Source organism: Choristoneura fumiferana, chromosome 26 (genome assembly GCF_025370935.1).
Source record: "Choristoneura fumiferana chromosome 26, NRCan_CFum_1, whole genome shotgun sequence".
NCBI lineage: Eukaryota > Metazoa > Arthropoda > Insecta > Lepidoptera > Tortricidae > Choristoneura > Choristoneura fumiferana.
Window position 1 is genome coordinate 7,327,278 of NC_133497.1, and position 25,532 is coordinate 7,352,809.

The window sequence follows — 25,532 nt, forward strand, 5'->3', positions numbered from 1 at the left end:
ATCTAGTAAACTGTACGGAATAGGAATAGGGATGAGAAGGAAGCCGGTCCTCCTCTCTTTCTGACACAACAAGCTTTCTCTCACTCCCTAAACCGTATGTACTGTACTAGGTATTACGTTAATAAAATCCTACAAGTTTAGCTAAAGCTGTTAGGTAGGGGCGGTAAGAAGCTCGCCGGGACAGCTAGTATATGAATAATTTAACATTGTCAGTAAACAGTAAGACAGTTTAGTTAGTCGAATAAAATCGTATGACAATGTGTTAAAAAGGAGGACACTGTACTTAACTTATTGTTTAAGATAGGGTTCCGTAGCCATTACGAAAAAAATCAAGTAATTTTGTGTGCGTAGAACACAATTAAAACACTTACTACAGTCTTAAAATCTATTAAGTACCAGAAAAAATAGTGTATCTTCACGGCACTTACGTCCTTTTGTTAAGAAGCGCAGTTTTTCGGCAATAACTCAAAAACGGTATATCCGAGCGATACCGTTCCATATTTTTTGGACAAACGAACGGTTTACAAGATAGAGGGGGGGGGACACACCAATTTTGCTACTTTGGGAGCGATTGTTTCCGGAAATTCTTCACTTAATCAAAAAAGTTTCAACTTCAACTTTTTTTGTTTTTGGCAACGGTCGCTTTAGGTTAGCAACCACTACTGCCAATGACTCCTGTCAAAAAAGTTTTTGAGAAACCTTACTATCTTTTCAAAAGAGCTGTTCAAACCATTGTCAAAACTATGTGCCACACGTTGATGAGAGTTAAAAAGAATAATTCGCAACTGACATTGGCCCAAGCCTTAAGGCCGCCATTGAGGGAATAATAATAATAATAATAAAGAATAATTTCAATTTCTGTTACGTGTATGGAGTGCCCCCTATAAATATTTATTTTTATAATTTAACTATAAAACTAAATAGCGGCTTTGACAAGACATCTGTACTCCAAATTTCATTGATATACCTACATCTTGTAGTTTTCGAGTAAAATGCCTGTGACATACAGACGGACGGACAGACAGACAGACAGACGGACGGACAGACAGAGACGGACTTGACGAAACTATAAGGGTTCCGTTTTTGCCATTTTGGCTCCGGAACCCTAAAAAGCACTAAAAATCCTACTTTACAGTGAACGTGTCGTGTATTGCCGCCTTTACTAGATTCGAAGCAATCAATTTATTTTGTACAACCTTGTAAATTAATTGTTTTAGAAAATTAAACCATTACTTAATACTTAAACTATGGATTAGAATATTCTAGTAATTCCATAATGCAGAAATCATTATTTTTTTTTAAATCAGCGTGTTTTTTCCCCAGTGGCAACAATTAGGGTATTTAAATAAAAAAAAATTACACATTTTCTACCCGATTATACGCGCTTAAAAAAGTTAAAACTTAGCTCATAAATTGGAAATGATAAAAAAGTGCGTTGCTCACTAAGTTGTGTTTTCACAATAAGCATTTACCAAAATGTTGTCACAGTTATCATACTCGTGCTTAGAGAGGGAAATTCAGTTCCTGAGGCTCGACTTGAATAGTCTTTCTGTGGAATTGAACATCCTAGAGGTTTATCAGACTTTTTATAATCCTGCAGTGACGGATGCGATTTGAATTGAAAAAAGCCCTGTTCAATTGGAAAAAGACAAGGTATACTTATTATTAGTACTGTTAAAACTTCAGAAAGCCCCTTGTTATTGTATGTAGTACCTAAGTGATCGTCAACATCATCATCTCAGCCGTAGAACGTGCATTGTTGGACATAGGCCTTTCCCATAGACCTCCAGTTGCTTCGACTGGAAACGGCATGCGGCTTTAACTAGTTCATCCATCCACCTCGTTGCTGGACGTCCTACGTTGCGCTTGCCGATCGGTGGTCTCCACTCGAGAACTTTTCGGCCCCAACGGCCATCTGTTCTCCGTGCTATATGGCCTGCCCGTTGCCACTCAGTTAAAATCCTAGTGCGGCTGGTTGGTTCCGCATGTTTTACTTTAGTTTGTTTTATTCATTTAGTTTTTGTTTAGTTCTGATCTTGCAAATTTAATTTCAAACACTTCTAGAGAAGAGGAGAAAAGAGAAGTGTGCTCTATGAAGTAAACCTTTAAAAGCAATTAAACTCATGCAATATCTTATTATATGATAGCTGATTGCAGATTTGAAAAAAAAATCCTACTCTGTGTGAGAGAAAGAAGTGGTCAAAGTGATTATGATTACAAGTGAGTTAGAATAAGGCTTCTGGTTATCGGATTTACTTCTTGTTTCATCTGTATCTGATTACTGTTATTAAGAGCGTTTATACCTGCTGAGCTGGCAACGTTGCATTTTTCTTAGTTTTCTTGTTATAGACTTCATCATGTCAGCCGAAAGACGTCCACTGCTGGACATAGGCCTCCCCCAAGGCTCTCCACTCAGACCGGTTTTGTGCTTTTCGTATCCACCGCGATCCCGCGATCTTAACCAGGTTGTCGCTCCATCTTGTTTTAGACTTATTTTCTTTAAAAACCATTAATGAAGATTAATTTGTTTTAAAGAATATAAAAGTATCACAACTAATTATTGAAGTAGACACATTAACTTATAAATTAAGAAGAGTTCAATCAGACCACATGTTTAATTTTCATTTAGTTTTTATGGAACAATCGAGAAAATTTAACATAAATGCAATGTTGCCAGCTCAGCAGGTAGGTATAAACGCTCTTAAAAGATTTTAGGGCATTGTTAACATTATTTCAGTAAAACCAACACCAAACCAACACTGCGGGGCCATGATGTTAACTAGCTACAATAGATCAAACCATCAGCGCAGTATCATTCTACTGGAATGGTTTTACTGGAATAATGTGAACAGGGCCTAACTTGCAATATATGTAACTATGTATGTATGTGCGGGTCAAATCTTGCAACTTGAATTTGACCCACTTTCAGTGGTCGGATTGGCTTGAAATTTGGCATACATATTTTTCTGTTTCCTGGGAGGTTTTCTATATAATAGAGTAAGCTTGGATCTGGCTATGTATTCCTTAACCCTGAACCAATGTAAGATGAATGTTACTAAATGGCTACTGAGTCTAGACTATAATGCGACAGAAAACCTGCTCAAGCCTATGACATAGGTTCAGCATAACTCAACATAACTAGTTATGCGGTGACCACAAACAGGATACGTACAAACCCACATTTGCGCATTACATCTAACCTCCCACGCTAAAACATACATACTTTTGCAGAAACACACACACACACACACAAATTAATGATATGATCTTAACTAAGAGAAATATTGTTTTCAATCCTTGCCTTTGTTCTCTTAATAGTAAGAGTAATAACTACAGGCAGCTGAGGGTTGGAGACCTGGTGACCTGACACACAGGCTCGGCCTAGTTCTCGCACCAGTCTCCCCCACATAAGTCTGTAAACTGCACTCTTAAATTTTTTTTTTTTTTTTTTTTTTTTAATCTTATATTTTAACGAGGCTTCAGTACACTAAAAGTGACTATGCCAGCCTCATGGGGGGCCTCAGATACATGTTACACTCTCTTGTGCAGAAACCTAGTCTCTGGATGCAAAGGCCCGTCTGATGAACTTGTAAATCCGCATCGCTTCTTCTGAAAGTGGATGACTCAGAATCACATTTACACTTCCATTCCACAGATCCATACCATCCAGATACCGGTTTCTGGTATCCTTATTCTGATCACATTCCAGAAGAAAATGAAGGAGGTCTTCAGTCTTATTACAACCTAAACACAAGGGTGATTGTACAACTCTCATCAAATTTAGGAAATAATTTAGTGGAATGTGACCAGATCGCACACGAAATGCAAGCACAAGTAATTCCCTGGGAAGGCTGGCACAATCAAACCAGGGTACCTTGTACACTTTGTTTTGAATAGTACTATACCAAATGCCCTTTGTTTCAGATACTTTGTTAAACACTATTTGCCATTGTTCATTACACTTTGCCTTGGCTAAATACATCAATTCTGTACCATAAGGTTTACATCCAATCTCAACCCCTCTTGAAACTGCTATGTTAGCTAAACTATCAGCTTGCTCATTACCAGCTAAACCCACATGAGATGGGATCCATTGCAACACGATTTGGACACAGTTGGAGTGCAACCTGTGTATGATTTTTAGGATATTGTAGGCTATCGGCATACCTCGGGAGCCCGAGACACACCGAGCCAGGTGTTGAAGTGCACTCCTGGAGTCAGTTAGGATAATTATTTTATTTCTTTCCAAATCTACAGCATAAGAAAGGGCTTCATGCAGGGCTACCAGTTCAGCTCTCATAATACAAATCTCGTTGTGCAATTTAATTAGTTTTGAATTATTTGACTGAGGATCAAAAAATGCAGCACCAACACCCTTGCCTTTGGACCCATCCGTATACAATTTATAAAATCCTTCATATTTTTCCTCCAACATTTTAATAACACTCTGCTTAAGCAAGTCACATGGTACATTTCTTTTTGGTAAATTAATCTCATCTACATCACACTTAATACAAGAATGAATGTCAATATACGATGTCCAAATGTCCACAGAAAACATGTCCAATATCGGGCTCTGGTGCATATCCACATCCTTAAACAAATTGTGGACTGTGACTAGTACTGGCTTAACTTTATTATTCCAATAACTCTGATCACATTGTACGGATAGCTGTTCCAGAAGGTCAGATACCTTATCATGTGATCTCGAACAAACTCCCAACCAGTACCTGGATGCCAGCCATTGCCTACGTATGGAGAGAGGCGGTAGGCAGAGTTCATTCTCCATCACATGTATGGGTGTACTACGGATAAAACTTCCACATATTCGGAGAGCTCGATTTTGTAAGAGGTTTAATTTTCTTAAATGAGTATTTGCACAAGAGCCAAATAAAAAACTACCATAATCTATTCTGCTTCTTATTAGTGAAATATAAAGACGCCTGAGGTGTATTGGATGGACACCCCAAGAGCCTCCTGATAGAATTTTTAATATATTTAAATATTTATAAGCTTTCCCACAAATCTCCTTAATATGTAAGCCCCATCGAAGAGAGGTATCCAACCACATGCCAAGATATTTAACTTTAGCTACTGCTTTTAATGGATTATCATTTATTCTTACTTGTATGTTCTGAAACTTTTGCCTACATCTGCTAAATATACATAAATTTGTTTTCTTTTCAGATACTGACAAACCTATATCCTTTAGCATTTCTATAACTAACTCCAAACTTGTTTCAATATTATTAACAGTGGATAATAAGTTTCTACCATCTATCATTGCATACAGAACAAAATCGTCAGCATATTGGGATATATGCACACTTGAAATATTTTTACATATATTCATGGTGGCGATGTTAAAAAGTAATGGAGATAATGGGTCACCTTGAGCAAGCCCCACACTGGTATATCTCATATTGTTGCCATTCAGCCCAGTAACCTGAAGTTTTCGCCTTGATAAAAAGTTCAAATGTATTGGCAAATCCTTTTTCCAACCCCAATTCTCTCCAACATCCTCACCAGAAAGTGCACGTTAACATTATTATACGCATTTTCGATGTCAAGGAAACAGGCTACAACGGCCGCTTTCCTTGAAAAACCTAACTGTACAGTGGTGAGCAATCTTACCAGATTATCGTAACAAGAACGAGCCCTTCTAAATCCAATAGTAGAGTCTGACAGCAGGCTTTGGTGTTCAACATGCCACTCTATTCTTTTCATAAGGATGTAATGAAAAATTTTGCAGGAACATGATATTAAAGAAATAGGTCTCAATGAAGATGCCGAATCTGAGTCTCGACCAGGTTTCGGTACTGGTACAACTTTAATATGGCGCCACTGGTCTGGGACTGCCCCCGTTGCTAAAACTAAATTATATATATACAAAAGCATTGCCTTACCAGATGTCGGCAAATTATAAATCATGGAATAAGATACATTATCAGCGCCTGGGGCAGAATCTTTACGTTTTAGTGAATTCATTAACTCTGCCATAGTGATCTTCTTTTCCAGAATTGGGTTAAAACTATCAACTAATGTTGGTTGAAGCTCTTCGACGGAGTCTGGTGTTAGTGACTGGAGCAATTCAGTAGCCTTAGCAGGATCAATAGCGCTGCCTGCCGACTTTTTACCCTTCATCCACCCCATCTTCCTCCACATTTCCGAAGGCGAAGTCTCGGTGTCTATATCACTGCAAAACTGTCTCCAAGCTTTAGCACTTTCTCTTCTTATTAACTGTTGACTACGTGATATCCTCGTTTGCAATGTGCTAAGATTGTCAGGAGTGGGATTTTTCCTGAAATTTTTAAGAGCCAATCGTCTCTGTGCTACTGATTCTGAGATTTCTGCAGACCAATAAGGCTTGGGAGAAAATTTGTTAGTAGGGTCTTGCGATATTTTGATCCAAGGTATTGTTTCATCAGCTGCATCTGTAATGCTTTTTAAAACTTATCATAACTTTCCTGTACATTTAGTGACAGTTGCTGCTGATTGAAAACGGAATTTAATTTATTCTTAAACTCTTTCCAATTCGCCTTTTTATAGTTTCTTTTCAAAATAGGCACTGTAGATTTTTCGTATCCCACTTTTAACCTAATAATCAAGTGATCACTGCCTAAGTTCTCGTTGGTAACCATCCATGTGCATTTCAATGAAAGGTCAGTTGATACAAATGTGACATCTGGAGAAGATTCTTGCGGCTGTCCATCAACTATTGTAATTCTGGTGTGGGTACCATTGTTAAGGCATACGAAATTATTCTCAAACATTGCTTTATACAGCTTTTCTCCCTTACAATCGGTTTTATATGACCATAACAAGTGGTGTGCGTTCATGTCTCCCAATATTATTGTCTCTTTATCAAATATTTCAAATAAACCATCCCAATCGCTCTGGCTAACACTTTGTGAGTTTGGGCAGTAAATGGAAATAATATTTTTAAGACCACTAACATTGTCCACTGTCACAACCAGTATCTCCAGAATAGGGTTAGGAGTAACAAAGGTATAAGGTCTCAACTTAATAGATTTGTGGTAGAGGACACACACACCACCGTAACCATCATCTCTATCCAATCTCAATATGTTGTAGTTACTTAACTTAACACAATCATCCTTGGACAACCAGGTTTCACATATAAAACCTAAATGTATCTTATCCTGTATAAGAATGTTTTCCAACTCCTTTAGCTTTGCTTTAATGCTGTGTGCATTCCATTGGATAATGTTTAATGTTTCTATATTACATTGAAGAGCCATCCCAGGTGAAATTAAAAAGACTCAGCAGCGCGTCAACATTCATAAATTCCTTAAACAATAATTTCACTTCTTCAACAATGTACTTAACAATCATTTGAATTTTTTCTCCCCAATCCTCCTTAGCCAAAATAATCTCCTTCAATTTGTTTAAAAATCGTCTAAATAATCCTGTATCCTTTTGCTTTTTTGGTTCATCATCATATTCATCGTTTTTGTCTTTCTCATGGTTCCATGGACAGGAGCGTTATTCTCTCCTTGCTGTGACGAACACCCTTCATTATTTTTATGTTGTCGTTTTTTAGTATTCTCATTTCCTTTGGGAGTTTTCCTGCTCGCTGGTTTGTTTTCATTTACAGTTTTATTTTCTTGGTTTTTCTTTAGAGCATCTGCAAACGTTTTGGCTTGAGGCTGGGGAGTATTACTTTCTGAACTCTCCTCATTTTCCCAACTTTTTTTGCCAGATGTAGATTCCTCAGAATCAAATGCTTGCCGAATTTTAAGAGAGCTATTTTATAGGTACATCTTTTCTCAGCCATCAACTCTCTAATTTTTTTCTCCTTATGGAAAGCTGGACACAACTTTTAACCACAGACATGTGATCACCTTTGCAATTTGTGCATTTAAACACCGTAGTTTCGCAATTTTCATGATCTGCACCGCATTTTGGGCATATTTGCTTATTTGATGGGCAGAAGTTTCTGATGTGCCCAAACTTCCAACACTTGCTACACTGTGTAACAGGAAAAATGTATGGCTCGACTTCCATCCTTAGTCCATATGAGAAAACATATGGAGGCAAGTCCGAGCCCGAGAACTGTAAGCGTATTTTTTCACTTCTAACCCACTTCCCATCCTTGTCTCTTCTATTAAGTCTCTTTGCACTGATGATCTCCAAATCACATTGAAATTCATCTTTTATTTTGTCATCGTCTATGTCCAGATCAACATCCTTGACAACACCATATGTATATGCCACTTCACTTGTTTTACGACATGTCCAGCCTGCATTTATAATCTGTGCGCACTTCATTAGCGTGCCAGCTGACTCACAGTCCTTAAATCTTATTAGAATTTTATAAGGACTCTTGTATGTCACTTTCAGTACACCAGTAACATTGCTATTTTTCAATATTCTTGCCATCCCTATTTTCTTTGGAAGACCCTCTTTACTACTCACTGAAACCTCCACAAAAGTATTTGAATCATCCTCTTCCGGCAATGCTGAATGTCTTTGTGCAGAGTCTCTCAATGGAGAGTCGCGTTGATTTACCCTCTTTTTCCGTCTGATTACTTCCGTAAAGCCTTCTAAATACGTCTCATCCTCTTCTGGCGAGGATTCTCCTCTCAGCCTTTTCCGACCTGGCACTTGGGGGTCCACATCATTATCATCCCATTCCAGGTCAGATCCCAGAATAACTTGGTTTATTTCTTCCGGTGACATGGAATCCAAATTGGGAATTTCATTGGATTTCTCATCCTCTTCCCCAACCTCCATTATAAACACAACACTTCAATTTTGTGTTAAAATAAACCCTGACACTTAAATGAGGGTAGTTCAGAAGTCACTTAAACTAAAAATGTTATAATAACTATTATAAAAAGCATTCACAACACTAAAATGTTTGTAAACACTGTACAATCCTTTTCACTATATTTAAGTTCACTCTTATTAGGTTTATAGTCCTTAATTTAATTAAAATCTTGAAATTAGTAAGGAGTAAATCACTAGACACTTTTCTCTAGAAGAAGCATCTACCCACTGTGCACTCTTAAATTTATTAAATATGTTTGATACACTGTAACTTGGTGGTGGAGAAAAATAATTAAATTATTATTAATATACTTATGTAAATTTGGTGACAATACAATAATCTAGTAGTGACAACCTGATTGTCCAGTCAGGATTGTCTTAGCAGGATGGATGGAACTCCTCAGCGGTTAATGGTATCAACTTGAAATTTGGTACAGAATGTAGTTTGGATGACAATGCAAGTACAGTCAACTAAAAGAAGTCCGCAAAAAAGCTTATATTAAAAATTAAAATTTAACAAAAAACTTTTTATGTACTAAGATGTTTGTCTGTATCTAATGCCGTATCTGTTTATTCAAACATAGTAAGTTTTTTGTGAATAATTTATTTTTTAACAAAAGCTTCTCTTGGTGACTGTGCCATGTACTTTTCATTCACTTGACATTGTCATCCAATTACAGATTCATATCACACTTCAAGCCAATGCTATTGGCCTTTGAAGAGTTCCTTCCTGTAGAGACAATCCTCGACAGACCACAAGAATTTCACTACCAGAATAGGTATTGAATTGTCACCAAACTTACCATAAAGTACTTAAGTACTTATAAGTATTTAAAATTTCAGCACAATGGAATACCGTGATGTGATGTGGTAGAAAAATGGCTAGCTAACTACAATTACACAACTACAAATATGATTTTTTGCAGTTTAAAAAGCTTGTAAAAATAAATATAATGGCATGACAGAAATCACTTATCTTATAGCCTAATCAACAAAAAGTTGGAATACCCCTGTCTTTGTCACTTCCAAATTCAATATCTCAAAAACGGCTGAACCGATTTTGATTAAACATGCCTAAGAACCTGCTAAAAAACCGCATTCAAATCGGTCCACCCGTTTAAGAGCTACGTTGCCACAGACAGACATACAGACACACGTCAAACTTATAACACCCCTGCGTCGGGGGTTAAAAATGTTGAAGCTGAATCTTTATAAGTACATAATGTAAATTAGATGGCACTGCAAGTACAGGCAGCGAAAGTTTTTTTTAACAAAAACATTTTTAATATTTACAGATTAGAGGCATTGGAGTTATTTGCCCGTGCTCAGTTTGTCATTAGTGAGATGACGCAGCCTGCTCCTGTACAACTTGCATCCACCAATAGAAGTAAGTTCTCACGGTGAAAGTCATATTAAAAAAAAAGTTCTCACTATTATTATAAATGTGAAAGTTTGAAAGTCTGTTTGTTTGATTGTTCAGCAAGTCATCACATCTAAACCGCAGAACCGATTAAGATGAAATTCGGTATAGACATAGTTTGAGTCCCGGGGAAGGACATTAGCATAGTTTTATCCTGGAAAATTACATAGTTCTCCCGGGATACTGATAAACGAATTAAACGCAAACGGAGTCGCGTGCAACAGGCTAGTAAATAAAAGAAAAATTAATATTGTTGTTTAATTTTTATTTACATGATTTTCGGGTGCGCCAGAACAGGTTAATTTTAATACCGCAAAAGGGCAAAAAGCAAAATGGCGGTTGATGTCACGTTAAATTCCTTTCCTAATTTTGTACTTTTCATTTCAGCATACAAGAGGAAGAGGCGGCCCAAGAAAAATAACCGTGCCATTTGTCTAAATGAACAACCTAAGTCGAATCCTGTTTCCCAAAATATGGTAGAAAAAGACGGCAATAAAGAAAATCAAGGACCTCCAAGTACGCAAACTCTAACGAGCCAAGTTGGGACTGATACAGATAAAAATATAAAAATCGATGATTCCGAAGAAACCAAAGTTATTAAATGCGAAGATACAAAGGACAATATTACCCAGTTCTTTGATACACTAAAATATTTAAAGAAGGAAAATACCGATCATGAATCTGTTTTGAACAATAATATAGACTCTAATTTTATTCCACAGTTACTAGTAGCTAATGTTAAGCTTGAAGGAGTTGATTGTAACATAGTCAAGAATGAAGCTAATGAAAGTAGAAAACGTAAAAATAGCCGATCCGAGAGGAGACGCTCTAAACGGGTAAAAATGGAGTAGAGTAAGTTGTAGTTTCAATCTAAAAAATATATTTTAGGGTTGTCATCTCATCTCAGTCTGCGACAGTTAGTGAGGGTTTTATGACAGACAAAATATCACTAGATGGCGCCATTAACGCGAGGTTTATCTCGCTTTCTCAATAAGCTTCAGTAAACTAGTTGAGAAAGCAATATACATAAGAACTTTTCCGACAAAATTCGATGGCAACATATTATTCTATATCTGTTCCAACTAATCCCAAATGTGATACAAATCGTCGGTGATACTGCATACCGCGTAACTAGCATTTTCCATAAGGTATAATTTTCACCGTCAGAACAGTAGATACATCTACTGTTAGTACAGTGAAAATTATACCTTATGGAAATGCTAGTTACGCGGTATGCAGTATTACCGACGAAATGTCAAACGAACCACGCGATACTGTCGCCATCTAGCGATATTCCACCAGTATGAAAAGTTATTGCTCAAAAAGTTAGTTATTTCAGGTGTTTCACTGGTGGACATCATAAAAAGAGGGTTACTGCGACAGGCTAGTTGACTATACTTGGTTTGGACAGGTATTTAACTGAATGTAAACAAACTTCAGCTGCCGCTGCCAGATTTGGTACATTCAAGGATTTTAAACATTTTACTTATCTGTCATCGTAATACAAACTAGACTAGTGTTTTCAATACATTTCAATAAGTACAGAAATGTAAATGTTTAGATAGTTTAATGTGGAAATTTCAATATTTAAGATACCAATTGACGTTGTTTTGTTTAAATTTAGCTAAATACCTATCCAAACCAAGTATAGTATCGTGCGTTTGAAGACTGAAATTTGTGTCACGCGTGTGATTGGTTAAATAATTATCATCACATTGAATTGTATGAGTCGGTCGCATGAAAGACTCATGTCAAACGGACATCACGGTACTAACAACGCCATCTAGCAGATATGCCTGTAAGAAAAAATCATATCCTAAAACTTGTTAACACTTTGGACGCCAACTACTCATCACCACCGCACCGCACCGCAGGTTCCGTGCCAACGACCTATATAAGCGTCCATTACTTCAATGCAAAAGCAACCTTCGTTCAATTGCGTTAAGGTTCAATTTTAGGCATTGCAATATAGAAGCCTGGCGTATGGGTGTCGGGTGATGACTTTTGTATTTGATAAACTTAAAGGTTGTATATTGTAAAGAATTTCTTACTTTCTGATAACTTTTTGCTTTTCGCCTTTGTACAAGTATTTCAAAGTTTGTCGATTGTATTTTGTTTATTTTCTTTTGTACAGTTCACTCAATTATTTAGGTATTTAGTTTAGGTATTGGGTTTCGATATTTTTGATCACCTTGGCCGCTCCGAAATATCTAATGGCGACTGTACAATAAAGAGTTTACATACATACATACTATTTACATAGAGAGAGTGAGAGTGAGCGAGAGAGAAAAAAAATATCTGTTTTGATATTTTTAACTTTTTATAAATAGGTAATTAATTAAATAACTTCTTCTTTCGTTAATTTTTTAGCAGTACAAATAAAGTAAAGATTATACCGTTATTTTTATTGAAACTTATAAATTGATGATGGTTTTTCATGAACCGGTCATTAATTTTTAAAAAGCGTTTTAAATTAAAATACATGCTAAGATAGTTTGCTATATTTCTATTGCTATGAACGAACATGGAGTACAAATAGGTAGTAGGAAAACTTGTTTCTTGTGTAGTTGCAAATTCAAATTAACTGTATGTGTCGGTGAAAATATTCTTCTCTGAATTTTTTTTCCCGACAGCAAACATGGACGAAATTTTTTTTTTATAACTGTTAGTACTTTAGTATTGTTATAAAAGTAACCTAACGTATAAGGTTCTACAGTCGTGAAATATATCCTAAATAGAGGTAATACAGTCCCACAAAAAGCGTTCGTCCATATGAAACAGTTGAGAAATTAATAATTTGGGGAAAAGCCATGATCCCGTAGATATATTTAAGAGTACCTATGTCAACACTTAATACAAATATGACAAGCATGAAAAGACTTGCCTAAACGACAGTCTTTAGGCGTGCTTTATAAAATAAACGAATATTTTTTTTAGACTTGACTATTTACGCGTAAAAAATCCATTTTCATTTTTGGTTAAAAATATGACTACCTATTATTTCTAGAAGACTGATTTGTTTGTCGTTATAACACAATTACGTGTTTTTATTTGTGAATAAATAAAAAACGGTAATTGCTCTTGTTTATAACTTGACGAAATGTTGCAATATCAGTGAAATAGAAATAGTGTATTATTTATTTTGGTGTAAAAATAAACTGAATGCGATGTTGTAAATACGAAACATAATACAAATAACAATACTATATCGAAATGAAAGAAATATTGTAAAGATTCTGTTCTATTAATACAATATGATTTATACTGCCTTTTCTTAGAATAAGACAATAATTATGTGTTTAGTTTAGGTATTATTTACAAATGCATGCTGTACGTAAAATAAATGTCCTAGTGTTGGACATGCTATGCTATACCATGCCTAATAGATGGCACTCTGCTGTCACAATACAATACAATACAAATACTCTTTATTGTACACCAGAAATAGTAAGCGATACAGAAAAACACTTCACTTCTATTCTATTCTATTAACAAAAGATTGTAATTGTCAACTACTGGGCCTGGTCTTCCTAAGAGCGTTTGCATATTATCCGATCCGATATCGGTATCGGACGACAATAGACGACATCCGATAGCCGACACCATGTGCTGCTTTCACATATATATCCGACAAAATCGGTCCGATACGGCCGGCTCAAAATGGCCGCCACGCATGGGGCTCTGCGCACACAGACAATTTAGATACACGCATAGCACACATACAAACTTTATTAAGATGAAGTTTGTATGTGCCCACGGGCGTCTGATGGTGCTGTGAACATATCGGTGTCGGCTCCGATATCCGATATCGGGCCGGACAATGTGAAAGACAGGTACATATTTCATACATTTTACTTGCCCCAATATCGTACCGATATCGGATCGGTTAATGCGAAAACGTTCTTACTATAAAGTTATTTTTTTTTTTAATGTTTACTAGTGTTTACTTAACTAGCAAAACGCGGCTGTTGAATTATTCCAGTAGCTTGACACTACAGTGCTATGGTTGATATCTTGTAATGTAACTCATTCATTACATCGCGGTTACTGGGGGGGCTATTACAAAATTTGAGGTTCGTAACGTACCGTCCCACTCATTCTCGTTTAATAATATAACCGTCAGCGTGACGGCAACATACGAAGTTCGAATTTTGCATTTCGTAGTAAATGGCCTGGAATAGTATTAATAACGTCTAAGTGTGTTCTTGGTACAATTGACTTATTTTTTATAAAGAACTTGTGTTCAGTTCGGAATCCCATCAGAGCTGGAATTGATGCTAACATGTCTACTCCGTGGAATAAATAGTACAAACAACTGAATAATGACTTACTTATTTCGTTCCACTTTCTCCCATGAAACGCCTAACATATTGAATTGATAGATTGAATGGCTACATGACGATTGAAACAGGAACACGGGAAAAAGGAAAAAAAAAACGATTGTCACTTAAATAACTTTATTGTATTGTACACCACAAGGAAACAAAAAATATATAAGCATTTTCTTTTAATTCACAACACAATTTTTATTCAAAGTTCGTTGCAGAATTTAACTAGTTAACATAAAATTACTACAACATTAGAAAATAAAACTAATTTAAAATAATGTTTATGTAAGTGTAAAAATTTACTTAGAACTATACCAACAAGTAAATATCACGATAATGTGTCGTTACTAGAGAACAATTCATATCGTAATTAATAATATGAAACTTCAGACAGTGCTATTTACGCTCTCAGCCTCTCATAAGCTTGGAACACATAGACGCGGTACCGGTTGTAATAACCGAGCTAACGTAAAAAGATGCTACAGAATACATGGCCACGCCTATTTCCCGCGCGGTATTTCTGTGCCCTCTTTCATGTTAGCTCGAATATTACTACGCCTCCGCGCCGCGCGCCGCACCGCTCCGCCTCCGCTGACAGCGTTTCTAGCTTTAAGCGTAAATCAGACATAAGACGGCGGCGGGCCTACTACGTGGCTGTATAAGAACATCACACCGCGACGCCCCGCGGTGCGCGGGCGATGTTCTTATATCTACAGTCATGTGAATAGGCCCGCTGCCGCCGCATTCCCGACACCACCCGCTCCCGTCCTATAATGTGCGCAAAATACACGCAGTACGGGTGCAGGTCGAACAACTTCACACCGTGGCACCCGCTTCCTCTACCCGACCCGAGTACAGTCCAGTCCACTGATAATAACCCTAGAGGTGAATAACTTGTTGGATAACGTTTATATCTTTAAGTGTTTTTATGTTTAAGTAAGATAGGTAATTATTAAAGCTAGTTAATAGTAATATAATATTGTTTTGATCTAATCTGAGACCATATAAAAAATAAAACGTATTTGAAAATAAAAACTTTATTTTATAATATTTTAAACGTACTTAATAACTAAACTTACTACTTGCAAAACTAACTAAAGCTATATATTAATAAATACTATACTATTTATATCTAAACAAATTAACTCTAAATTCTATTCTATTGAAACTAAAGCTTAACTTATAGTCAAAATACCACGCACAGGACTTATCACGCTAACACACACGAGTAATATTTACCTCGACGTTTCGGCAACATTACAGTGGCCGTGGTCACGCTCACGAGTAGACAATACAATACAATACAACAATACAAATATTCTTTATTGCACACCATAAAGCAGTACAAAAAACTTATGATATAAACACTTACATTCAGGGTAGACAATAGGCGGTCTTATCGCTTAAAAGCGATCTCTCCCAGACAACCATTTGGGTACCAGAAATTATGTGATTACAAAAATAGGTGGCGGAAACAGAAACAGAAAATAATAACAAACAAAAAATCAATAATATTAAAATAAATAACATAAATACATACATGCAATACTTATACAATACATAAACCACTAACATAAAATAGCAATATAAATTATCAATAAGGCCGTAATGGGAGAAAAAGGATAAGAAATTATGAAATAAAATAGATAAACACAGAAAGACTGAGGACAGAGCTAAGAAGGCAAGGTAGACCAGTAGTAGAGTGGTCTACTTGTGACCACGGCCACTGTAATGCTTCCAAAACGTCGAGGTAAATATGACTCGTATGTGTTAGCGTGATACGTCCTGTGCGTGGTATTTGACTATGAGTGAAAATCACGAACAAAAATTACACATACAGCTTAACTTAACTATAGTTAAAACTAATATTAGTATCCTATGGTGGCGCGGCGCGGCGTGTTCCGTTTCTGAAAATAAACATGTCCATTTAATTTATTTGTATTCGTTATTGTTCTATAACAAGAGATTAACAACGCTTTTCATACTAATAATAGTATAATTATGGTAACTACGGCCCAAGCTCTCTTCCTCTGAGAGGGGGCCTGTGCCCAGCAGTGGGACGTAGTATATAGGCTAGGTTGATGATGAAATTAGTTGTTCGGTGTATTCCAGTACTTGTTGTGCATTACTTCCCGTTCGCTTCATATAGTGAATCCCATTACCTTTGTCGCAGACGGTCGTGTTTCTAGACACAATCATACCCTAAGAAGTAGGGATTTTATTGAACCTTTGACAGAGCATCTTTTATCGAATCGACACCTAATTTCAGTTAATTTATTTAATGCTCATTTTTTTTTTTATTCGAATGGATGGCAAACGAGCATGTGGGTCTCCTGATGGTAAGAGATCACCACCGCTCATAAACATCTGCAACACCAGGGGTATTGCAGATGCGTTGCCAACCTAGAGGCCTAAGATGGGATACCTCAAGTGCCAGTAATTGCACCGGCTGTCTTACTCTCCACGCCGAAACACAACAATGCAAGCACTGCTGCTTCACGGCAGGATTAGCGAGCAAGATGGTGGTAGCAATCCGGGCGGACCTTGCACAAGGTCCTACCACCTGCATGCTTACCTTAAATAAAATAATTAATCACGTGCCCGCCTTCGCACGCGCCACATTTGCATCTCGGCCGCGATCTGATGGATCCATAAAATCAGGAGGTGAACAATGGAACTCTTCAACGACTTCCTCTTTTTTTGAAGTCGGTTAAAAATTAACTCTAAATTTAAGATTAATAGACGATCGAAAATAGTCTGGTCAAATCAAGGATAAATAAATAAATAAATATCACGGGACACTTGACACCAATTGACCTAGTCCCAAAATAAGCAAAGCTAATACTTAAATACATATTAAACATTCAAGACCCGAGAACAAACATTCGTATTATTCATACAAATATCTGCCCCGGTCGGGAATCGAACCCGGGACCTCAAGTTTCAGACCACGTAGTCAGGTTCTCTAACCACTGGGCCATGCAGTTGTCACACCAACAATTTGGATTGATTTATCTAGTGGTGGAAAAAACAATTGAAGGGGAGGCCAAACAAACAAGATGTAATTATATTTACAATACAACATACCCGGCCTCGGACCCCGTCGACAAAGGTGATGGTGGCGGCGCCACGCATCCCTCGGCCGAGATGGAATTACTGGTATAGGAACTGAAAATAAAGTCAGGCGGTGAACATTGGAACTGCTATACCGTTAATAGTAACCCCGTTGTGTTTAGGGTCAATATAATAAAACCGATTAATTAAAAAAAAAACACGTTTTCTTTCCTATTACACCAACACTTTGGATTGATTACTAATCTAGAGATTGGGAAATAAAATTAGAGGGAGGCCAAACAAGATAAATGTTTACCCGCTATCATCTTTGACGACGCCCTCGGCTTCCTCCTTCCAAGCGCGAGGGCAGAAGGTCCACTGTGAACTGTAAAAGAAAAATATATTATAATTAATACCCGAAACGGAATATCTATAATAAAACTTGGTAACGAGGTAAGGACGCGAGCGGGGCGCTCTGGCTCTCTACCATACCCAATTACCCAGCTGCACCGTCTTTCGGCATAGCTCAGAGAAGTCACACCCACCACCCACAGCGCTGCGTCCGCTGCGGAGGAGGCAATGCCGCTCGCGATTGCCCGCGACCGCGTTACAAAGGGAGGCTAAGCACAGGACGGCGGGAGTCGCGCCAAGAACGAGCGCGCGGGCGGCACTGAACCATCATGGAACGAACCCCATCGGAGCTACCCATGGCGCGGTGGACACGCAACGTCCCCAACTCCCTCATGGCGGCGACCAATGACGGGAGATATCCGTCTACAAAAAGGCGTAGAAAACGCGGTGGGAAGGAGAAGACAGCCTCCGCCCCAGAGCCGCGTAAGAAAGAGGGGCCGATCTCAGCGGTACAACCCCGCGCCGCCCCGGCAATGGGCGGGCCCGTAGCCGAAAATAGCCGCCCCTGGAAAGGGGAGGGCGAAACCGGTAGCGGAAGCTAACGACGGCGGAGCATGAGACATCCAGGGGCTGATCCTGGTGCTTCAAAATATGCTCCATGCCATCCAGGAGGGACAGAACCCCGTCCACACACACGGCTACACACTACACACAGAACGATCAGCCTGCTGAGAATAATTCCCTGTCTGGCACCCACAGGACATAACACCACCTATAAGGCCGTAAAAGGCCCCACGCCCCAGTGACCCGGCCATATTTGTGGCAGGAGTATGAAGCCGCTGAAAGGGGCAACAACCCTGTAGCAGCATCCCCGCTCCTTGCTTCGCAGGGGACGAGATGACACCAGTGAGTGAGTGAGTGAACGATCAGTTCACCGCGTACAGCGAACCTAAGCGCTCTTCTCGAAGCCTTCAGCTAAGCGAGCTGCGACCACTGCTCTATCACGGACCTCCGATCCCTGCAAGACCGACCGACCTCTGCAACCGAACCGGACTCCGAACGTTACCACCGCGATATCCATACTCCACACAAATAGATACAGTCCACTCAGCGAAGGTGTTTTGTTTACGTCCACTCCCGTCGTCACAGACCGCAGAGGACTGCGATGCGAAGCACCGCCCCCGAGAACCCGAGCTGTCTATCGCCAATAATAAAAAAAGATATTAGGTATTTACAGAGCGATGGTTTGACTATAATAGGATCAACCCTGAGTCCTTTAATGGCTGATTTATTAATGGATCATTTTGAGAATCAGTATATTGCGGGTAATTAGGTAATAATAATATCGTGTATTTATAGGTATGTTGATGATTTATTCTATGTTGGAAAGGAAGTATGAGACAGCTCGATTTATTTAATGGTTTGAATAACAAACACGTAAAAATAAAGTCCAAAAAAGAATTAGAGGAAAATTGTTCATTAAACTTTTTAGATTTAACGTGTTGTGGACAGCCAGCGAAATCAGACTAGAAAAAATTAAAATTTTAGATATTCATAAGTAAATAGGTTAAGTTCGAAATTTTATATAGTTTATAAGTAATAAGTTAAGCGATTAACCAATAAAACCGCGAAAACGATGATATCGATAGTGAAAATTCCCGGTCCTACTTAATTCAGTCCGTTTTGTGATTTGAGTCCACCAATAACACCGCTTGAATTATCGGGAAATTATAGCCGATCACGGGCGGGCTGTACTCCGGCTCGTATAGCCCGCCCGGAGAGAGTCTCGTCGCGTCAATTTACTTTAAGAGATCGCTACATTGCATTCCTCTCATGAGGCCCACTTTGACTTACATGGAAGTGTCGACATGCCGCATTGCGATGACCGGCCATAGTCCGATCACGCTTGTGTCTGTCTACCTTCCACCTACCAAAGACGTACTCAAGACCGACTTAGAAGCCCTACTTAATTTAGGTGACTCGGTCATTTTGGCCGGCGATCTAAATTCCAAACACATTCGCTGGAACTGTAGGGTCAATAACAGAAATGGCAGTTCTCGATCGTCTTGTCGAGGAGCTCAACTTTGATATTATAGCCCCTATGGAGGAAACCCACTTTCCCGACAACCCAGACCACCGACCCGACGTACTCGACATAGCGCTCCTAAAGAACGTATCCATGAGGATACGTTCTATAGAAGTAGCTCACGAACTAACATCCGATCACAGGCCAGTCATCTTGGAGCTCGGCCCTCCTCCTAACTGTCCACCTCCCACCAGGTCTGTCATAGACTGGGTGAAGGTGGGCAAGTCCCTTGAAGACTTAGACTCACCCAGTTTTAAAGCCATCCCTAACGTCATAACCACAACTGACGAGACCGATGCTGCAATCGAAGCCTTCTCTAGTCATCTCCGCACTATTATTAGTGAGGCCTCAAAACAGGTCCCAGCCGAGGAAGATCGACGCTGGCACCTACCCGAGGACCTGAGGGAGCTAAAGAGGTTAAGAATACTGCGACAAGAGCGTATGACTCGTATCTAAGCGAACTTCACCGAATCCGTCTGCGTTGCTTACAGAGAGAACTGAAGCAACGTATGTCGGACTTCCGTAACGAGCGGTGGAACGCGCTGATGGGGGAGATCACGCCTAGTCACCAGGCATACTGGAAGCTGGCGAGATCTCTCAAATCGGAGTGCAATTCCCTTGGATCGTTCTGATCACCAGACACCAGCCTTCGACGATGACGAAAAAGCTGAATGTCTAGCAGCCAGCCTCGAGGCTCAATGTTCACCTAGCCAACTCCCTATCGACCCGGATCACCTAGCCATGGTGGACAACGAGGTCGACAGGCGTTCTCAATCTGTCCCTGTTGACCCTATAGATCCGGTTACTGTCGAGGAACTGGGGGAACTGGTCAAGAGGCTGAAAGTCAGAAAAGCCCCGGGCTCCGACGGCATTCCTAACAGAATCCTGAAGATGCTCCCAGAAGCTTTGCTCGCTATTCTTGTAGTTATTTTTAACGCCGCTTTAGCCAACGCGCACTTTCTAGACGCCTGGAAAGAAGCAACAGTAATAGGTTTACATAAAGCGGGCAAACCCCGCACTAGTCCAGGTAGTTATAGACCGATAAGTCTCCTAAAGACACAAGGCAAGCTATTCGAGCGAGTCATTTAGACTAGAATCTGGAGGTTCATTAACAATTCAAATCTACTCATAGATGATCAGTTCGGATTCAGAGCTAGGCATTCGTGCATTCAGCAGGTGCACCGCTTAACGGAGCACATTCTTAGGCGGCTTAACTTCGGAAAGTTCTCGTCTTTTCCTACAGGGGCTATCTTTCTCGATGTAGCGAAAGCATTCGATAAAGTCTGGCATAATGGCTTGATTTACAAGGTTTATGCCATGGGACTTCCTAACCGACTTGTACGCATAATACAAGATTTCTTACGTAATCGCAGCTTTCGCTATAAAGTGGAAGGTACGTTTTCTGTCTCGCATTCGATTAGGGCCGGGGTTCCTCAGGGTTCCGTTCTCTCTTCCATTCTCTTCTCGTTGTTCACAAACGACATTCCAAAGGTTTCGGGCGTGCATTATGCGTTATTCGCTGATGACACGGCCATCTACTCCACTTCAAAGTCCCCCGTTGTGATAGTTAGACGGTTACAGCAGGCAATCACCGCTCTCGGTGATTGGTTTAGGCGTTGGCGTATCGAAGTAAATCCAGAAAAAAGTTCAGCAATTCTTTTCACGCGTAAGCGTAATCCGGAGCGAATCACCTCGCGCATTCCCCCAGTAGGACTTTTCGGTAGTCCTATTCCATGGACTAAGAAAGTCAAGTACTTAGGTGTCACTCTGGATAGCAGAATGACGTTTAGGCCGCATATCAAGATAGTTAGAGATAGGGCCGCGTTTATATTAGGCCGCTTATACCCGATGCTAAACAAGTCTTGTAAATTGTCGTTTAGCAATAAACTCATAATTTACAAGACTTGTGTACGACCAGTTTTCACATACGCGAGAGTCGTGTTTGCGCACGCCGCCTCGTGCCCTGCTCTCAATACTCTACAGGTTCTACAAAACAGGTTCCTGCGCCGCGCTATCGGGGCTCAATGGTTTGAGCGCAACGTCGATCTTCACTGGGACGCGCAACTTCCCACCGTCGCTCAGTTTATGAAGCTGTCCTCACGTAGGTACTTCGATTCGACTCCTCACCACCCCAACCGCCTCTTTAGGGAGGCGGTGGAGTACCATCCGATTCCAAATGTTTCCCGTAGGTTCCGGAGGCACCGTCACGTCCTGACGGACCCCGACGACGATATCACCGTCACTAACCAAGCTCGATCCGACATAGATAGCAGATGCCCAAGAACATCACAGGGCGACACTAGCTTTCTGAACTCACCACACCGCCCCCTCCGGAAGAGGCAACGACGCCATCCCCCACAGAACACCACACGTGGGCGACCCCACTATTTCAACCACTACCGGCATGTTCCGAGTAGGTCCAATCAGACCTCAACCCGACTGAGTTTCTTGTCGTTTCTTCTCAGTCGAGACTAACGTAGTCCTTCCGAAACGACGTAGCATTAAAATCCGATTGCTTGCAACTCTCCCTTAGCGTCCAAAGTCCGAGGTCGGCTCAATAGGAGCACCCTTTGGCATGCTAAGTTTAAACCACCCACTTGCTGAGCAGTCCATCTGGTTGCTCGCCCTCTCTCCGGTCAGCTGTAAAAGCCGTCTGAGGCTAACAGCAACAGTCCGTCCGAAAAAAAAAAACCGGAGCGAGTCGATTCCGCGCCAGCGCGCCGTTCGGTGAGGTTCCGCTGCTCTCAGCCTTTTCGTTCGTTCGCGCTTGTCTCCGTCCGTTGATCTTTGGATCAATTCGTTGCGTTAACATACGTCACGTGGGCTTTATTCATTTTAAAGCCGCGCCCACACTGCAGTCGTACCGGGTTACCTAACGGTGTCAACGAAGGTACGGGGCGAGCCACAGACGCCCGATCTCCCTCCTGGGAAAGAAGGAAGAATGTGTCAACAATTTATATTTTTCTGAAATGTACGAGGAGGAATCACCGGATAGGTCATTCGAAAAGTTCCATGATCTACTAACTTTGTTCCATTATCTTTGTTTTCCACTCATCAATGTAAAAGTAAGAACTAAAGACAAAAGAAATATATGGCTAACAAAATCCCTAAAAAAATGTTGTACTAAAAAAAGGAAATTATACTATAGGTACCTCAGAGATAGGCACATACTTAACAAGAATAAGTTGACTACTTACTCGCGGACTCTGATAAAATGCATAGCACAATCTTAGAAAATCTGCAACACAAAATACATCAAATCCTGTCCAACTAAATGCAAAGCAGCCTGGACTGTTATTAAAAAAACATTCAACCAGTTAGCTGCTAAAGAAATCGGTAAAATAATAAATAGACAGAATGAGGAATTACGTGCACCACAAGAAATAGCCGAAGAGTTTAACAGTTACTTTGTGAGTTTAAATAGTGATAAGCCAATTGCACAAAAACCTTCAAAAACTCCAAACGGCCCGAAACAATTACAAAATTCAATATTTTTAACATCAACAAATCCGGATGAAATCTACAAAATAATACTATCCCTCAGAAATACACCGGCTACCGGTTACGATCAATTACTTACCAACAAAAATCTTAAAATCAATTGCATTTCCACTCTCAATTCATCTGTCACACCTAATAAATCTATCATTTGAATACGGATCTTTCCCTACTAGTCTAAAGAAAGAGATAATTAGATACAACAGTATGAGGTCTATTATTAATGAGCAGGTAAATTTAGTTTCATCTCCCTTGCTACGGCTTGGATCTAATTTCAGCAATGGTTGGTAATAAAACATGCCTTGACAGTAAATAAATAAAAATCAAGGTAGTTTTGAAGGATGATTTAAAAAAAAATATTAATAATTTGTGGGTAGTTTTGTTTTGTTTCATAAAATATATGTGGGTACTTGGGGAGTTACAGTGACAAATTAAAACGGTGGTTGTGGTTCGTTAGTCTAACAACTGGTAGCATGGTGTACGGTTGTGTCACTCTGAAGATGAGCTCTGGTTGAGTTCGAAACACGTCAGTGTAGTGTGGTGGTGGTGATAGATGGGTTTGTGTGATTTGTGTGTGTTCTTACAGTGTGGAGGGGGAGGAACTGCATGAACACGCATATTTTGCATAAGCTTAGCTATCGTAAGGTCGCGGGTGAGCAAGGCAATTCTTTTAGTTCATCCAGTTAACAGTTATGTCTGCCAAAGCAAGTTGAAAAATGGAAAGACGATTCACTAGTGTGAACACTCAGCTATCGACAACAATACATTATTGTAGGTTAGGCTAGGATTAGGTTAATTTTGTAAAACTTATAACTTAAATTATTAGTTTAAGCACTTTTCACAATAAACAAGTAAGTGTAAACATTAAGTTTAATTATTAGTACAGTAGTATTTTTGGTACGTTTGGTGAATTGCATCGGTCCGGGGATAGCTTTAGGATTAGGGTGATGACTAAATAAGTATGTTGTGGATCAGAATTTGTTTTGTTGACGGAGCCAGTTGCGGATATCTCCAATATTTGCCTGACGAAACCTGCGCTGTGGATGTGGTCTTTCTATTTTTTTTTATTTATTGAATTAAACTGATTTAATTGGTAGGCACTAGAAGTCCATTTCCGCCCCTAACGTGTGTCAAAGATGACGATACAGAGAAATTATTAACCATTTGAAAATAAATATTGTTTTGTGATATTTTGTTATTGTTAATAAATAAGGTTTTCTAATCTACCCTGGTACTTATTAAGATTGTATTCAGTTTAATTTCTGATAGTTTTATATAAATTAAATTTAACATAATGCACCAAGAGCCCACGGCAGCCATCTGGCCACCATCCGCATTGTTTAACCTTTTTGAAATAAAAGTCTGTAGTAAAAGCGAAGATGGAAAAAAATCTTTGCGCGTACACGCAAACGTTTAGCGTAGCTTTGTGCGTAGAGCATAACTGAAACTTCCTTAACAGATGTGTCTCAACTCAAAGAAGGACGGAGAACGGGAAGACGCGTGTATAAAATAGCTAGGTAGTTATAAGTTATGTATATCGTATTTTCTTTCGTGTTTAGGCTAAGGTAGTTATGTAAGTTGATTTATTATTATATTTTACACGTAGCTCGTAAGTTGTCATTTTATATAATAGAAGTTGTTTTGTTTTTGTTTTATATTGATGATTTTATTTCTTATTTAATGTGTACGTGTTTTTATAAATAAATAATTGCAATTTACCTTTCACTCCTCCCTTCCTTCCTATTGGCCATAAGCCACGCCCCCATCCTCTCACCTGCACCCTTCCGCATCGCTCGAGCGCGTGGCATTAAAACCACGCGCGCGATATTTCCTATTCATTCTAGGAAGACCCGTTTTTCCCGCCCATACCGGGCGGGCTAACGATGTCCGCCCTTCAACCCGGGCCAGCGAAGGAGACCGCCGCCCGCACCCCGCGACACCACGCCGCGCACGCTCGCCACGCCGACCGCCGGCGCACCCGCGACGCAAGCGCTGGCCGCGC

General features: G+C 39.5%; 1 protein-coding gene and 1 long non-coding RNA gene across 3 annotated transcripts; one reads left to right on the forward strand and one right to left on the reverse strand.

Annotated features, from left to right (window-relative positions):
* Nucleotides 1-2,182: 2,182 nt before the first annotated feature.
* LOC141442606 (uncharacterized) lies at nucleotides 2,183-14,646 on the forward strand. Its single transcript, XM_074107624.1, has 3 exons — nucleotides 2,183-2,220; nucleotides 10,089-10,180; nucleotides 10,601-14,646. Exons 2-3 carry the CDS (start codon nucleotides 10,138-10,140, stop codon nucleotides 11,062-11,064), a joined length of 507 nt encoding a protein of 168 aa, XP_073963725.1. The 5' UTR covers nucleotides 2,183-2,220; nucleotides 10,089-10,137; the 3' UTR covers nucleotides 11,065-14,646.
* A 1,041-nt stretch (nucleotides 14,647-15,687) lies between these two features.
* LOC141442894 (uncharacterized) lies at nucleotides 15,688-18,216 on the reverse strand. 2 transcript variants are annotated; one of them, XR_012452984.1, is made up of 4 exons: nucleotides 17,912-18,216; nucleotides 17,629-17,709; nucleotides 17,117-17,181; nucleotides 15,688-16,448 (listed from the first exon to the last, which is right to left on the reverse strand). It is a non-coding gene; the product is annotated as an uncharacterized lncRNA (long non-coding RNA). The 2 variants fall into 2 exon arrangements; XR_012452983.1 differs by lacking the exon at nucleotides 17,912-18,216 and having other exon boundaries at nucleotides 17,629-17,894.
* Nucleotides 18,217-25,532: the final 7,316 nt, after the last annotated feature.

Bases quoted from the DNA above. Each gene is read 5' to 3' on its own strand.
- LOC141442606 (XM_074107624.1), top strand. From the start codon at position 10,138: ATGACGCAGCCTGCTCCTGTACAACTTGCATCCACCAATAGAA. The intron at 10,181-10,600 runs GTAAGTTCTCAC...TTTTCATTTCAG, and splicing joins ACTTGCATCCACCAATAGAA to CATACAAGAGGAAGAGGCGG.